Genomic DNA, 17713 nt, shown 5'->3' with positions numbered 1-17713 from the left:
CCCTCTTAACTAGATCCAGCAGTTTTCAGGGAGAAAATATGTTAGCGTGATGATCAGCGCCTGTGGCTTAAAAGAAAAGAGTGAATCATACATTTAAATTATGCTAAAATGCATAAAGCATATTCATTTTCCGGTGGAATAAAAATTCCCAGATTAGTCCCCAGATCAGCAATAGGACTTTCACCACTCAGCGCCTTGGCACCCGATAATGTGCAGAGCTGTGCTAGCTAGATACAATAATGGCTGTATTCTATTTAAAGATCCCATTAAGCGGTACTATCAGAAAGCCAGGCTGAGTGACATGTACAAATATACTGTTAATATCCAGCTTCATTTAAATAATGAGAGATTATATTGCACTGCGCTTTTAAATATCAGCATACACATAAGGCTTACGAAGAACTAGTCTGTTAAAATTCTTTAGTCAATTCAAATTTAAAGCTGCAAGGGTTTGAGTTTTTTTCTTTTTTTATTTAATCAGCATTGCTTATACAGCTGAAATGTGGATCTTTTGGGGGAATATGTCCCTTGTGTGTATAAATATATATGTTTATATATATATCACTACCCTTGACAACACAGAGAAAATAGCAGAAGATTATAAGGACTTCAGGTCACCTACAGGACAGGTATTTGACTAGATAACTCTTGCCTTACTGTTGATCTTGGTTTCCATGAGATGAATTAAAATACATTGATCATTTTACACGGAGACAATTATCCCTATAAAAGGGGACCGTCTATTGTCTCACACATCTCATCCAACGAAGAATGGATAATCTTTTGTAATTACATCGAGGACCTCTCTTTGAGAGAAGTTTCTGTCGCAACTGGAGGTGCGGATAGCATGAATGCACTTCCACGAGCAAGAGATGTGTTTGGCGGAACAATGATCTCCTACAAGCCTAGGAACCGGGTGTAGGGGGTAAAGAAGCACATTTATAGGGGGGGATTCTGCAGAATTACCACATGCATTTGCAAGGGAAGAAAACCATAATCTAAAGGGGACAGTCATATATCGCATGGATTCAAGGGCATATGGTGGCTGCAATGTCCATTTAAGTTAATTCAGCTGGACCTTACAATTGTGAAATAAGTAGAAGGAAAAAACAAAAAATATATATTTTCAAAATAAGTCCCAAACTATATATGATGGGGCAACTTATTAATCGAAACAATTTAAAAAGAGAAAGAGCATGTGATGACTTAAATTTTCATTGAAAGTTAGCCAAAAAAGGCTTGTGGACTCGTTACTATTGCTTGTTAGAAGCTCAAAAACAAAGAAGAGGGGAAAGGTATTATTGTAATTTTTTATATTATTTATATAGTGTCATCATATTCTGCAGTGCTGCAGCACAAAGGGTAGGTGAAAAAAAGCTGCCATTTCATCTGCAGAGACAAAGATGGTAATAGCAACACAATGAAACAAGGAAGGGGGAAAAAATCAATCAGTTTAAACATAAAAGGAAAGCTTTAACAACAGCCATATAACAAAGAACTTTTTTTTAAAGGCTGACTATGGCGGAGATGAAAAGCGGCATCTACGAAAAATGTTAACATTTATTACTTGCAGTTTAACAAAAGCTTATGGATAGAGGAAAAACTGCATACACGGGAAGTAGAATAGAACTAAATTATCCTGCAGTCCTCGGTTCTACAAATATATAACATTATTGAGTGGGAGAAGAGGAAAAAAAAGCACTAGGGACATTGTGAAAAAGGGCAGTCAGACACAAGCTTGTCATGTGTATAGCTGCATAAAGCAACATGTTAAATCAATGTCCTCCGCCATTCCACGTCCTCGGAAAGACATTCAAACCTTAACGCTGCTCGATCAATTATTCCCAAAGGATCAGGCTGTGTTTACTAAACTCGAGGCAAAGCTCTTCAATATATTAGTAGAAGAAGAAAAAAAAAAAAAAAAAGGCTTGCTTCCTCGGCCCAATGAGTGTAACTTCTGTGTTCTGTAATTATCTGTGCATGCTACACGTTAATAACCACAAAGTTTTAAAAGAACAAAAAGAGAGGAAACCACCACCACGGCAGGCTGTCACAGAACGGCACGGTGGGATTCATCAGACATTGCCGTGATTTAACACAACAGGTTCATGTCAGCAGCCTAATGTATTTCATTATTTATTTTTTTTAATAAAGAGAGCGTGAGCTCTGGGAGATACTAGAAACCTCGATTACAAAATACATAAAAGCCAGTTTTCTCGAACCCTATTCGATTAGAGCACAAACATTTGCAGATAAAACAATGTGCGTTTGCGCCACATGATGTGAGCGTTTTACAATGTTTCATGTTTATTTGAGACTTTCAAAGAAAAGATACAATGAAAACAATCGATTATGTCGCAAGTCTGAGCTTACATAAGAAGAAATACAGAAAGAAAATAAAAAGCAAACAATAAATAAACGCAAAGACCTCAAAAGAAAAATCCTTCTAACACAGAAATTTCCTGGTTACTGCCACTTTCATAGTCATGAAAAGGAATCATGTTAGTCTATGGACCCTGTTCAGGCACACAGTCCAATAATGCAATTCCAGGGGCCCTGGAATCACTGATATAGATATATATATATATATATATATATATATATATATATATATATATATGAGTGTGCAGTGGTGTGTGTGTTACTGTATAGCATTAGCATGAATGTGTATATCCACATATAGTGTTACAGTGTGTATGTTTTGTTGTATGGTGTTCGCATGTGGGTGTGTTACTTTAAGGTGTGGTTGCGAGCATATGATGGTAGCATGGGTGTAGGTAGATGTCAGTGGATGATGTTTTGTTTAAGTTTGTGTGTCAGCCTATGGTGTTGAAGTGTCAGGTGTGAGTTTAGGGATAGTGGTGCCTAGGAGAGGATGAAGAGGAGAAGGAGAAAGAATGTATATGTATGTAAGTATGCGGTGTTAGAGTAAGTTTGTGTGTTATAGGGGGACCTGAAGAAATACTGCACCCAGGCCCCACTAATCCTACACTCGCCTTTGTGCTTATGGAAGGATCTTAAGGCTGAGTGATGGGTGGAGTGATGGGTGAAGCAATGGGATGGACATGCGGCGGTCTGATAAGAGACACACAGATTTTAGATGGCAGCCTTGGCTAGACAAATTGCCGGGGCCACCCAACCATCACCAGTCTGTCCCTGGAGCCAGAGTAGATCAGCCAATGGATATATCCTGCACAGCAAATAAGTGGGGATGGGGAAAGGGGCAAATGCATATTAGGCATTCTGCATAATCTCCCGATGTGTTTGCAAGGGAAGGCACCACGGAAATATAAAGTCCATTATTTACATATGCATTTAAGTGCTTATCATGACTGGAGTGTCCATTTAACTCTGAAAAGGACTCCAATGCCTGTCCCTGAAATAAACAGATCTCGTAACCTTTGGATGTCTGTTTCCATCCATGACGATACTAGGAAATCATTGAAGATGCATTTTTTTAATTAAACCAGAAAGAAGAAGCAGAGCTGGAACAGACCTCTCTTATTTACATGGCAGAAGATGACCGGAATTAGCTCTCAAGGCGATATTACAAAATGACTGGGACATGTAAAGCTAAATATTCATAAACCTTAGCAGAAATCAGACAACCAAAATATTTCATCAGACCAAACGGGGATTAAAATATGCTTGGAAATCACACTTCAATGAGTAATTATAAAGTAAATCACATTTTGGCATGCAGCGGTGAAATATACAAATTAAGATAATTGCACAAGCTATATTTACCATATATATGCATAATTAAATTCAACTGGAGTACACCTGGCTTCTGAAAGAAAGAAGGAGGGGAAATTGTAATCAAAGTAAAGTGAATGGCTAGAAAATAAGTTATGGTCTCCAGCAGGTTGACACATAACTAAGATGCACACAGAGATTTCTACATAAGGCCATATTTAAGGAGGTAAAACTGGGCCAAATGTGTGGCTATGTGCTAAATGTGTTCCAATCACCTTGGCAACCATTACACTGACTAAAATTACTTTAGGTTTAGCCTTTATAAATGTGTCGAGGCATCTAATTACTTTTTCTTCATAGACATGTTGTAATGTCTTAGAGCATCGATAGATGTTCAACTCTATGGTGTACACAAGACACAAAAAGCCTTCATTTAAGTCATTTTATTTTACCGTATACTCTTTTATTTGGTGATTTTTCTCCCTGCGCCTTCATTTGCATCTTCTTTTTTTTTTCTCTTACACAATTGACACTTTCCCAACTCCACTATAACTAACAAACCATAACATCAGGCTTCTTCATAGCCTAACAATTTTACTCTACACAGTCTGAACAAAAAGAAAGGTTGGCTGGCTTATTTCAGAGAAGGTCTTACCAGAAGCAGACATTGTCATACACATATTTGATCCAGAGGAAGGCAAAAAAACCCTTATGAAGCAGATGCCAATTGCCCCATACCAGGGGGAAAATTCCTTCCCGACTCCAAATATGGCAATCAGAATAAATCCCTGGATCAACGTTCTGTCCCTATTAATCTAATATCCATAACTTGTAATATTATTGCTTTCAAGAAACACGTCCAGGCTCCTTTTGAACTCTTTTATTGAGTTTACCATAACCACTTCCTCTGGCAGAGAGTTCCATAATCTCACCGCTCTTACTGTAAAGAACCCCCGTCTGTGCTGGTGTAGAAACCTTCTTTCCTCCAGCCGTAGAGGATGTCCCCTTGTTATAGATACAGTCCTGGGTATAAATAGGTCCTGGGAGTGATCTCTGTACTGTCCCCTTATATATTTATACATAGTTATTAAGTCCCCCCTAAGCCGTCTTTTTTCCAAACTAAATAACCCCAATTCTGATAATCTTTCTGGGTACTGTAGTCCTTCCATTCCCCTTATTACTCTGGTTGCCCGTCTTTGAACCCTCTCCAGCTCCACTATATCTTTCTTGTACACTGGTGCCCAGTACTGTACACAGTATTCCATGTGTGGTCTGACTAGTGACTTGTACAGGGGTAGAATTATTTCCTTGTCGTGGGCATCTATGCCCCTTTTGATGCACCCCATGATTTTATTTGCCTTAGCAGCAGCTGCCTGACACTGGTCGCTACAGGTAAATTTACTGTTAACTAAAACTCCTAAGTCCTTTTCCATGTCAGTCGTCCCCAGTGTTTTCCCATTTAATACATATTCCCAGCCTGGATTTTTCTTCCCCATGTGCATAACCTTACATTTATCTGTGTTGAACCTCATCTGCCACATCCCAGCCCAAGCCTCCAACCTATGCAGATCCATTTGTAATCGTGCGCTGTCCTCTATTGTGTTAACCACGTTACAGAGCTTAGTATCGTCTGCAAAGATTGATACTTTACTATGCAATCCCTCTACAAGGTCATTAATAAATATATTAAAAAGAATAGGACCCAAAACTGACCCCTGTGGTACCCCACTAGCAACAGTCACCCACTCAGAGTATGTACCATTAATAACCACCCTCTGTTTCCTATCACTGAGCCAGTTACTTACCCACATACACACATTCTCCCCCAGCCCAAGCATTCTCATTTTATGTACCAGCCTTTTATGTGGCACCGTATCAAATGCTTTGGAAAAATCAAGATATACGACATCCAGCGATTCACCCCGATCCAGTCTTGAGCTCACCTCCTCATAAAAGCTGATCAGGTTAGTTTGACAGGACCGATCCCTTGTAAACCCATGCTGATATGGATCAACACAGTAGGGACACAATATGTATATAGGTTGAACTTGATGGACTTTGGTCTTTTTTCAACCTTATGAACTATGTTACTATGTTACATATTTGTAGCTGAAACACCTCCTTTAAGAAGGAACAAGTCAGCTACAGTTACACTACAGCGTCTAATGCAATCTTTATTTTATGTGACATTTAAATGGCATTGTATAGTGCGGCAGAGCCTACAAGAAAACCACAACACTGTGGGTTTTACAGCATCCATCAGGCTTAGAAATGAGGAGAATACATTATCATAAAGAATCTGAAATGTCACAGCTCAAGTGGAGTAGCATCAGAAACACAAGCCTGGCAAGTCACTATGGATGCCTTCGGGAAACCTCCAAAGATGCAATTCTTCACACTCAAGACAAGTACGACTCAAACAACCCCAAAGCCGTTTTAGAAACAAACTTAGGTTCTTTCAGGGATGTCTGAACTTTATGTTTCATGTTGACAATTAAACAAATATCTCCCCACTCGAAATAAAAAGTGATGTAACTGATTATCGTTTATACATGAAGACCCTCAAATCAACAGAGAAATGTCATGGAAACAAAAGCTCTCACCATGGTAACATCTCAATTACTACAGATAAGCATGCCACTTTCCAATAGTCTCTTTGACAGCATATTTACACAGAGCTCATTTTCATTTCACAGGTCATCAATAGCTTATTCTGCGTGACTGCTGAGGAACATAAACTCACAGCATTCAAATAAAAGCATGCGGATTCTAGCCCTGGGTGGTGTAAACCGAAAGTAAAGCGGCCTTAAGAGCCAAAAGACCTGCTGGGTTTATTTGTGATGTTTTTAAACATAATGAAACAAGATCTTCAGAAACAACTATCCCTATTAAGGAGTGTTGGCTATGCACTTGAATGGGCCCCTATAGAAAGGAACCATTATCCTTTAGAGGACACAAGACAACTTTAAAATTAATATGCGATACTCAGCAACCCAACACGGGAGCTAATGTTAGGGATGCCACATGTCAGGAGATGTGCTGGGCTGAGCACACCTCCTGAGTGGCAACCAGCATGACAAATGCATATGGGGGGATTCTGCAGAAACATGACATGCATTTGCAAAGGGGATAAAGCTACTGCTATTTAATAATGTTCATACATAATCATGGGAATCACTGAGTATTCATTAGATTATAGGAAAGGACTGAAGTAATTCTTGCATATTAGTTTCCCAGAGGCAAACAAAAATCTCTTCTATGACAAGTGAGAAGCACTTGGGGGTTTTGACTTGGTTTCTGAAGTTGTGAATTTTTCTTCCTGCTATATTGCTAAAAGCAACTTTACAACTGGCAGGTCTGTTTTAGTTAATGTCCCTGATTTCATTGAAACTATAAATATGACTGTTAAATACCCTTTCAGCACCCTGAATTGTACATGGTAAATGCAGAAGATCAAAGAAGAAAAACATTTACATATTTACTTTTTAGACTGGCACAAACCAGCCTATCAATTAAAGAATTGTAAGCAACCAGGATTGGTTTTCATATTCAGCAATTTTCTAAGCCGAGAAACCATATTTAAAACTAATCATATTATCAAACAGTAAAATATTTATCAGCCTGCTGGTGCATTATTATTCAGCTGATTTGCAGTCCCCAACAGCGGTGCCCGTGTTAAAGTCATTTTAATGCATATGATAGTTGAGAGGGTACCCCCTTGTTAATGCATTGGGGGATTCTGCATAATTTCCTTCATATGCATTTGCCCTTTGATTCCAAAAGGAGTGCTTTCAAGCCACTGATTGGCTGCTTGAAGCAGCCAGTCAGTGACCAGAACATCAGAATATGGAGGAGGAATGGAGCTGCAGATTGTCCATAAAGTAAATACCTTTTTAAGTTTGAAATTTATATATATATATATATTTTGTGAATATTGAATATGTGCCTTCAGCTTCTCAGCGGATATTTTTATGTTAACCCTGAGTGTCCTTTTCTGTGTGACTCTATGTACAATGAAAGGTTAAGAGTGGACAGGTGATTTCTTGCTCCAAGTAAGTTAAAAGAAACTGACCAAGTCTATTCAAGGACCACAATGGGGTCAGAAGTGATGGATCATCTCAGCTGCAAACATGGTGTTTGACATAAAACCTGTAATACAAATTGCTCTACTTATCTGCGATTGTCACTTGTTATTCAATGGTTTTATTTTTTTTAAAAGCAGTTTGCCTATTGACTGTGTTCAAATCCATTAGCTTTGTTTTTTTATGAGAATCTACTGAATAATATTTTTCTTTTACTTTTGAAAGAACAAAATTAGGCTTAAGGGTCTGATAAGCATTTATGATCTGATTACTAAGATTGCAAAAAATGCATAGTCCTGGAAACCTGCCTATACCTGACTGGGGGGGTTCTACTTACCAAAATACAACTACAGATGAACAACACTTTATCTTGCATTACCTCCGTATCCATAGAGGTGGGCATGCAATATGAATATCTACAGAGCCAAATGCCCAGCAAAGTAATGAACCAACATGTCCTTACTAACCACGGGATCATGACAAAGCCAACAAAATTGTGTCTTTGGGTAGGAGGCAGTTTGACTATGCATGATGGATTTCCCAGGGATATCGCTAGCTGAATAAAACATGTGGGCTGACTTTCTTGTGCAGCTGTCTGTTTTGGTAGAACATGGTACAAACAGGAAGGTATTATTCTATTTTTGATGTTTTCTAGAAAAAAAAAACCATTCGTGTTGACAAGTAAAGAAAATACACATTGTGATTCCCTAAGAGTAATTTCTTTAGTATGTGTTTTTAACGCTAAAATCCCTGTAGTAGTTTTGTTTCTGACATTTCATTCAACCCGCTGTTGTTAACCTACTTTTTTCCCTTTGTTATTAATATCAGCTCTGCTGTGCTAATACACAGTCTAATACACAGAGTTATGTTACAATATATCCACATATACTTGACAAAAAAAAACAGGTTGCGACATATAGGCTAGTACTTTTGTTTTTTGAATACAGACAAAATGACACAAGTTATTGTGGATTCCGAGATATAATTGTGGAAGCGGTGTTGCTCTAACTGGAAAATAAAATATGTTTGATATTTTTTTAATGTGTTGACTGAGCTCTAAGTCCCACCATTAATATCACAATAAAATGCTGTACCAAACATTACAAATGGCCAAATAGGTACAGGGGCAGGGGCTTTCCTGATACCTTTTATGAAACTTTGTGAACTGTCGATATCTATTAATGTTTTATTGAATTTAGAGGAATAATGTATTGTATTTCAAAATTATACGTTTGCAGACCCTTTTTCTTTGTTATACGCTTATCAGGGAGGAGAGAGGAACGGAGGATTTTGGGTCCCAAAGAGAAACACTTGGGAAGTATGTTTTACATCTGTGGACACTTAACATTCATAAAAAAATATTTCCTGTATTCATTTAATTTCCCTCTGTATCACAGGTTGATGCATATTGCATGGGCTGCAATCACAAGTCTGTGATACGATTTCATTACTAGCAGATAAGTGGTAAACATGATTTTGCATGGAAATATGCACCTGATGTAAACCCTTACATGCATGGTAGTGTCATGGCGTGCAGTAACAAAATGACAGTATTTTAACCCTTAGAAAAAACTAATACACAAGATGTATTTAATGGTAATCCATTTATATTTATGTTTAGATTTTATTGAGACAGGATTGTTGAATCATCTTACTCCAGTGCAAGAATTTCACTGCTTTTGTTAAAATCTGTGTGGAGTTTGAACTATGCAACAAAACTAAAAATAGACATTCATACCCATAAAAGTCAGCAGTACAATATACATCTTATTCCAGTATTTGAGAAGATTTAACGTTCCATTCTTGTGGAAAAATAACTAAAAACCCAAAGTTACAAAACACTGAGACATTCATGACAGGTGAGAGTGTGACATATTGTTGGAAAATATTTTATTAAAGGCACACTCCAGTGTTCCAGGCAGCCATATTTGTCCTTTTAAAGTTGTATTTCTACCTACTCTGCTTAATTGAACATCTATGTAACTACCGGTATCTGTAAAATATAATTCCTAGTACCGTAGAATGTCACAATCTTTACCAGAAATAATACTTAAACCATCTAAAAATTGGGATCATTCAAATGTTTGCTGGGAATAGTTATTTGTCATTTGACACAATAGCAGACATTGATGGGGTGTCACCATGTTTAAAGTTAATGGGTTGTTTTCATGTGACTAAATCATCAGGGAAGCAAACTAAACTGTGCAATTCAGGTTTTGCGGAACTGGCTGCATAGACATAACAGCAATTTCCCCCGTAATAATATTTTTTGCCAATACATTTGCAAGCAAACTAGCTGCCACAGTTACCGTAAGGAAATTGCTCATGCAGAGCAAAGTGCATTAATTTTGTAATTTAAACAAATACGTACTATAGCATCCTTACTCTGTAATGTGTGCATATATATATATATATATATATATATATATATATATATACACAGAATGACAAAAGATAATCAAGATGGGTTCATTTGGTATGCATATGATTGTGTCAAATCACACATTTTATGTAGGAATGTTAGCATTAATATCTGAATACAAGCTATGATGTAAAGAAATTACTAATATGTAGGGGAAAAAAAGTTCCTGAAACATTGGGTCTGCCTGGAAAGTATTTTCCTATTTTTAATATCTTAAACGTTAGCAGATATTTCTGGGAGAACTTGGTATTCTTAATGGCTCCTGTGTGCCATGAAATTACCTGGGGATTACGCTGTCAAAGAGCCATGCAAACCGGCTGAATTGGACTTTGCAGATTTGTCGGGAAGAGCAGATGCAGGTTAAATGAAAAGCTACCAGTGCCCCAACGTGACTGCTTATTACCCGAGAGTCATGCAAACTACAGCTTAAAGAAACTAAAAAGTATTTCTTATCTCTTACTGTGTCAAATAGGAAACCTAACGGCAAAGTTCTACTGAGCACCGGTAAAATACAATAATCCAACTAATTTGTGTGCTCTAGATAGTACAATATAAAAATAAATATTAGAACGTGGGCAGCTGTTGCAGGGGTAAGTGGTGATACTAAATGGAAAACTATGTTACCATGAAATCAATGGATTCTTTCCAAATTGCTTTAAAATAAGTAGCCTGCACCAGAATTGCCCTCTATAAATAAGGCGTATTGGCTACTTCCAGTGTTATGTGTATCTCTAGATTGCAAGTTTGCGAGCAGGGCCCACTTTACCTAATGTATGGGTTGGTCTTTATCTGTCAATTCTAGTCTTGTCATACCCCTTAAATATATGTATTGTAAGAAAAGCGGCGTAGATTGTTAGCATTATATACATAAAAGATGATATTGATAATAATAATAATAATAGTACCATGAATGAAGATGCAAGGGAATAATTGGAGTAAAGGTTGCAATTAAAATAATTAGCTTTGAACAATGCATTTAAGTTTAATGAAGGAAAAGCTGGGAAAAAAAACAAAACCCGAAGAAATAGTATAGTCAGCTATGAGAGATATGAAGCTTTGGCTCTGTAATGAATATAGGTTTTAGGCTTATATGCTATAGAAAAACCAGACAGTTCCACCTGCTTCCACCCCCTGCCCAGTTTGTAAATACAGGTAGAATACATGAAACCAAATCCAAGATTCCTATAAGTAATTTTATACACGTTAAAAGGCCTGCTTGGGGGAAAAAAACATCAAACTAATCATCACTGGCACAGCCCTCGTATAAGTGTTGTTGCAGGGGACAAAAACTCTCATTTGCATTAAACTGCATTTGGTGGCTGGAGTGTCCTTCTAAATTTTTTTGTTTGGAGGGGGGGGGGGGGGGGCGACCAACGGCTTGCCAAGATTAACCACAGGCTCATCTATACAGTACTACTGGCTTCACAGTGTAGAGCCCTGCACGGGACTGCTTTTTTAATCCCGCTCCTGCTGTTTTTAATCCCGCTCCCGCAATGTGGGTGTTCCGCTCCTGCCCGCTCCCACCACATTTGTGGCCAATCCCGCCCGCTCCCGCCACAGTTGTGGCCAATCATGCTCGCCTCCTTACCCGATTTCCCGCAAGGCTGCCCTCGAGTTGTTCCCTCACAGCGCCTCTTCTCTTGCTCCACCCAGGAACAAGGCGGAGTCACAGGAAGTGACGTCACACCACGTGACTCTGTTTTGTTCCTGGGCAGAGCAAGATAAGAGACACTGTAAGGGAGCAGCGAGAAGGCAGCCTTGCAGGACTGCGCGGGATTACCGGGACCCGCAGGTACAGTGCCTGACCGCCCGCTCCCGCCCGCAGCCCCAGCAAGACCGCCCGCCTCCCAATGCATTCCTCTATCACAGTGCCCAATAATCATACGCTTCTTATGGCTTGAAACAAGCACTGAATCGCCACAGACACACTGAGAATCCTCCAAAACGGCTCAAAAAGCTACAGCTCAGGTATCTGCATCCATTTTTGTGCATTGTCCGTATTACACAGATTATCCATGATGGATAATTGATTTAGGTGCAACAAAACCTCTTGCTAATGAAATGTATAAACAATCGCATACTAAGTGATGTCAATGGGGGCTTGAACAAAAGAATAAACTTAATAGGGCATAAACCATAAGAGAGATAAATCTCAAATAACAAAAATCAGTTGGATAAAACATGACAGATGCTCATTTAGCAGAAATGAAATGGGGCATGCTAAATGCAAGCAAGTAAGGCAAAGACGCCCATGCACAGCATCAAAGCTAAGGGGGCCGAAAACATCTGATAACCAGGGGGACTGATGGCGCCTTTCTGCTTTAATACTAATGACACAGTGAAATGACCTAATATCAAGAAAGGCCTTACAAGAATAGTTTTAATTCCACATTAAACATACATTAACTCCATACAATGTACATACACACAACAAGCGACAATAAGACCGCTAATGCTATTTAAATGAAAGTTCGTGTATGAAAATAAAAAGATCTGTTTTACAGCATCTACGTAAGAGTAGAAATGGGTAGTGCTGAAAATAAGGCTTATGCAACAGCAGCTGAACGTCGACACCGGCAGTATATATTGCAGAACTACAACTCTCATGAAGAGGGCCAAGCATCATGGGAGAATTAGTTTAACACCAGTCAGAAACGGTACTGATAGCTCAGCCCTTGGTTTAATTCCGTTCATGGGTCTATTTAGTGTTCCAACCAGTAAAATTAGTAATATTTAGATTCATGCACTGGTTTTAAGATTTATTATACCTTTATACAGTAGTTACTTCAATGTGTTAACACCAATATTTGGCTTTGCAGGGCGTATTAAAATCTAAGGTGGTTTTAGTCGCCAAATTGTTTAATCTCTAATGGCACAACATACTTAGCTCATATATGGTTGTACTGGGTTATGCTGAGACAGTGAAATATGATATATCAATTAAAACTGACACATAACAGGCAAATTTAGAACTTGAATGGAATCAATTAAAGTAGATTGAACAAAGAGCAGAAGTGAAGATTCAGGCGATAATTGGAGCAAAGGCTGTAATTAAAATAATTTGCTTTGAAACATGCAAAATTGTGACATGCTGCAAAAAATAGCAGAAAGCCTCCCAAAAATAACAAAAACAGCTGCTGGCATTCAAGAGCAATTCTATGTTTTGTGGAGAAGTATAAGATATTAATTAATGTTATATTGTCAGCAGATACATTTTCTTAAAATTCATAATTGCAACGTTGTTGTTGTTCAAACATCACTATTGGTAAAATGGTTATACAGCTGCACAGCTTTCATGAGCATGGGAAAATGGATACTGAAAGAGCAAAAAAAGAGAAAAAAAAAGTTTCACTTGTGTATCTTTGCAGAAGTAGCTGGTAATTTAGATCCGTTCATCCCAATGTGAAGCCCTTTGGGGAAGACATCAGTAAAGGCATACCTTTGCGGTCCTACAGGTTGTTTAATCAAAATTATTAAATCACTGATTACTTGTTGATTAAGCAATCTGTCCTGTCATAGAGCTACCCCTGGGGCCTGCATGGTTGTGCAACCCGACAAATGGAAAATTGGAAAAGCTAATATAAATCTGGAATTATAGCATAGTGTACACAACTTTCAAATGAATGAAACAGGTTTAAGAAAAATTACAAAGGCTTATGATAAGGGAATAATAAAAATAACCAGTTTTCAGTACAGAGCATGCAAATTTATATGCCTATTATAAAGTCATTTCGTAATATATTATATCCCATGTGCACTTACATTTCTAGATCCAACCATGGCTTTACGGACCTTGCTTTGTGCACTGGGACACAGTCATGGTGGAAAAGAAATTAGCCTTCCCCAAACTGTCCCCACAAAGTTGGAGCATAGCATGGTCCAAAATGTCTTGGTATGCTATGCTTCCAACTTTGTGGGAACAAAGCTACTGTAGCCAATTAATTGTGGTTCTAATAGATTAGGTTTCAATATCACTATTGCCAGAATCTGGTTAGCAAGTGTGCTTTGAGTGTTTGTGGGGACAACACATAGGGAGGCAGTAATAACAAAATAAATACAACTATACATACTAAAATACAATATGTCACAGGTTTGACAATCATTACAACACATCTCTTTAATTATGTTTGACAAAAATATAATGAGATAAGTACCTTAGCAGTTTCCTGAAATGTGACGTCTCATTTTCATTCTTCAGAGTGCCAAGACAAAGCTTTTTACCAATATAACCATTTAAGGAGTGAACTTACCCCAGTAGGCTGGAAGATGAGGCCATCCATTTCATGGCTAACCTCTTTGGCAAAGCTTCCTTCAAGTAACTGCAAGACAAAACATCTCACTATAACAAAAGAAGAATTAACAGAAACAAACACATAATGTAAGTTGAAGTTGTAATCTTCCAAAGATATAATAGTTATAATGTGTGGTAAGAAACACACACACACACAACAAGCCATTGCTAATTTATATCAGCTTCCTTTTGCCTCACATATATAGCATACACAAGAAACAGAGAAGACAATAACTCGGGTTACTTCGTGACTCATGCCACCATTTCCAAAAGAATGTTTTATGGCGATGCCTTGTACGTGTAAATTGATCTGCATTTTTAAGGTCAGACATGTCAATGCCCTCTAGAACATACTTGAAAATGATATAAATCTCAGTGTATTCTTTGCTAAACATTTTCTAAATAAATAAATCCTCTATTATATACCAACGCAAAATGGGTGTCAAAAGGGTGCAGGCATGAAGGCACATACAGAGACTCTCCAACCAGGTCCAGAGACCATGTATACTTGAAATACAAAAAAGATTTGATAAACTGAAATAACCAAGGAGTCAACCAGAATTCAGATTTCATTCAAATGTATTCGCGTTCTTTCCTAAAGCGTTTCTCTGCAACACCGACTGCTTTCTCTAGGATTTACTTCGGCAGTAAAAGCAGAGTTTTACAATTTACCTTCTGTACTTTCTTCAACGTACAGCTGTGTGTATAATTTCCATGCACATTCAACTTATGCTGTAGATATAATAGTGCATCCTCAGAAACATCTGTCTTCTTCATACCGACAGAATACAGCAGAATCCCTACCGCTATACATGAGAGCCAATGTATTATACTACAGCAGACAACAGGCTCTGTCACAAAGGATTTTTTGATGAATTAAGCAACGCTTTAGGACCAAGAAAAATCATAAACTATTACAATCAAATTCTGCTGCTCCAATACATTGATATCATCTGGCTTCAGGCACAGGAACACATTAGCTATCCCAAGCTCACTTATGCCGGAAAAAACTCAAATGTATAGAGGGGAACAAAATAATGGCCTTTTTTTGTATCACTTTACCAACGCATTGTACAAGCCTATACAGGTATAAATGTATTCAGTGTATTATTTACCAATAAGCCTCTAAATAGTGGAACAGTGTACCTGGAAAAGATAACTTTCAATATCAATGCAACAAGTTTGTTCCCTGTAGTACATCTGTGTCTAGAATTCCTGCCTTTTGAAATTATAATAGCCATGTTATTTCACAGGATTATTATTGGCCTTATGCTTGCCAAGCCACTGTCAAAATACCCGTTTGGGGGCAAATATGTGTCCCTAATGGCTTCACAAAGTGAAGCAACTGTTTTAACATTAATAGAATGCACTTTATGCCTAATGGTTATGGCACTAGCCAATATTGTGTTAATTCACAGAGAAATGCAGGGGGAGCTACAGAGAAATAAACAGAACAGCAAATTGAAATTATCTGCGTATGAGGCCACTCCAGTCGTTCTTTCAGGACAAAAACTGGTAATTAAAACAGTTACAGGAGATGTTTAATATCACCACAATTCATCTACAAATGCATGTTTAGTGAATAACGTGTGTTGCGCCACATACCACAGGCATGCAAAGTGTGAATGGCCCTTTAACACTCAGATGGGTGCTCTGATACAGTAGATATTACAACATTTATGCCCTCGTAAGAAGGTGTTCACGTCCTTCTACTGCTTTAGTCTCAACATCCAGCTCCATTAGAAAAACATCCATCACTGCCAGGAATAGTAGTAGTTAATGAGGTGCCACCTTTTTAAAATTATTTTCTGTAAAACACGCTCTTTAGTTTGGGTTTCATCAAATCTGCATTAATCTTACTTATTGCGAAATGTACATTTCTTAGGCAGAACTCAGACTTCAATTTCATAGCGGCTTCGTGAACACCGCACAATGTCTGACCTTTCTTTTCAGACTTTAGAATCTGCAAAGAAATTTACCAAGTCTCTCGGGGAAAAAAAAGAAAAACTGAAAAATGCTAAAATGTGTAATAGAGCAACAGTCCTGTCGGTACCCATTTCTATCGTTGCAATGTTACTCATGGCAGAGCACGTAAGCCTGCTGTTCAACGCTGCGGAAAAGAAGACATCACATTTGGAAAAGACGTTTACATGCTCAAGCATGCAGCTCCCAACAACTCTCTTGGGCCAGCAACAGTAATCAGCACGTCAAGTTAGCACCAAGCAAGTCTTTTGTAGATCCATGTTTAGTGACGTACCCAACAGACATTGTTGGCATATAATAAGAACTTGATGGAGCTTGGATGCTCCAGGGTTAGCGGAGTCTTGATCATCTAGTGTCTATGCATTAAAGTGGATGCTTAGCAGCACAGTTACAGCATGAATGGCATGTAACAGAATATGTGCCAGATATTATGCTGGCACTTGTCCAGCTAACACTAAAGAGGCGCTTTGAAAACCTAAGATTGTTCATTAGCCTGTGATATCAACAAATAGCTGATCATCTGAGAAGTACTTCTTTTGCTTTAAGTACTCTAAACAAATGTACTTTACAGGATGAAAAAATGTGCTCAAGTAAGGTTGGAGAAAACGAGGGAGTTTGGGTATATGGCACATTTTTACTCTATTATCAAGGTCCTGGATGTATAAGCACAATCTAAAGGTCAACTCGCCCCATTAATACTTCATATAGCTGAAATCCTTTATTTAACACAGGTGAGATTATATTTTTGTTCAGAAAACCATTATATTGCATAACATTTTGGTGCAATTTCATTTATTTACAATAACACCTACTGAAGGATTAGTAAAATAACAAACCCAGTAAATGGTGAGAAACCTGCTGGCTAGTGAGAATTGTGAATATATAGGAAAAATCTAAATAAAAAAGGGAAATAAGCTGCAGATAAGATCTTGTAAGTAAGATAAAAGATGGTGGAGACAGATGGAAATTTAAGATCCAGGAGGTGGGGGAGGGCGCACAGCTGAGTATGGCAAAGTGAGATACACAGTGTTATGCATCGATACCATATGCAATGTTAAAACCATTAAGGGTAAGAAATAGCACAAGAAAGAGGACAAGCTGTGGTCCGTTTTAATATACACTATATGGTATGTGTTGTCCGTTTCACCAACAGGGACTTTTATGACATTGCATTCTAAATGCATAGACATTAATATGTAGTTAATACACACAATCAGAAGACATAATTAATTTGACAAC

The 17713-nt window shown here is 38.0% G+C and overlaps 1 protein-coding gene across 1 annotated transcript in view; it reads right to left on the bottom strand.

Annotated features, from left to right (window-relative positions):
• Positions 1-17713, bottom strand: part of LOC149278774 (mRNA-capping enzyme-like) — a 162404-nt gene that overhangs the window by 58729 nt on the left and 85962 nt on the right. Inside the window, exon 12 of the mRNA XM_089501753.1 lies at positions 14451-14519. Within this exon, the coding sequence (XP_089357879.1) occupies positions 14451-14519 (69 nt within the window). The remainder of the gene's footprint in view (positions 1-14450; positions 14520-17713) is intronic.

This window comes from Sceloporus occidentalis, unplaced genomic scaffold, assembly GCF_023333645.1.
Source record: "Sceloporus occidentalis isolate IW3139 unplaced genomic scaffold, rSceOcc1.0.p SCAF_181, whole genome shotgun sequence".
Classification (NCBI taxonomy): Eukaryota; Metazoa; Chordata; class Lepidosauria; order Squamata; family Phrynosomatidae; genus Sceloporus; species Sceloporus occidentalis.
This window is presented reverse-complemented; position numbering and strand designations above follow the sequence as displayed.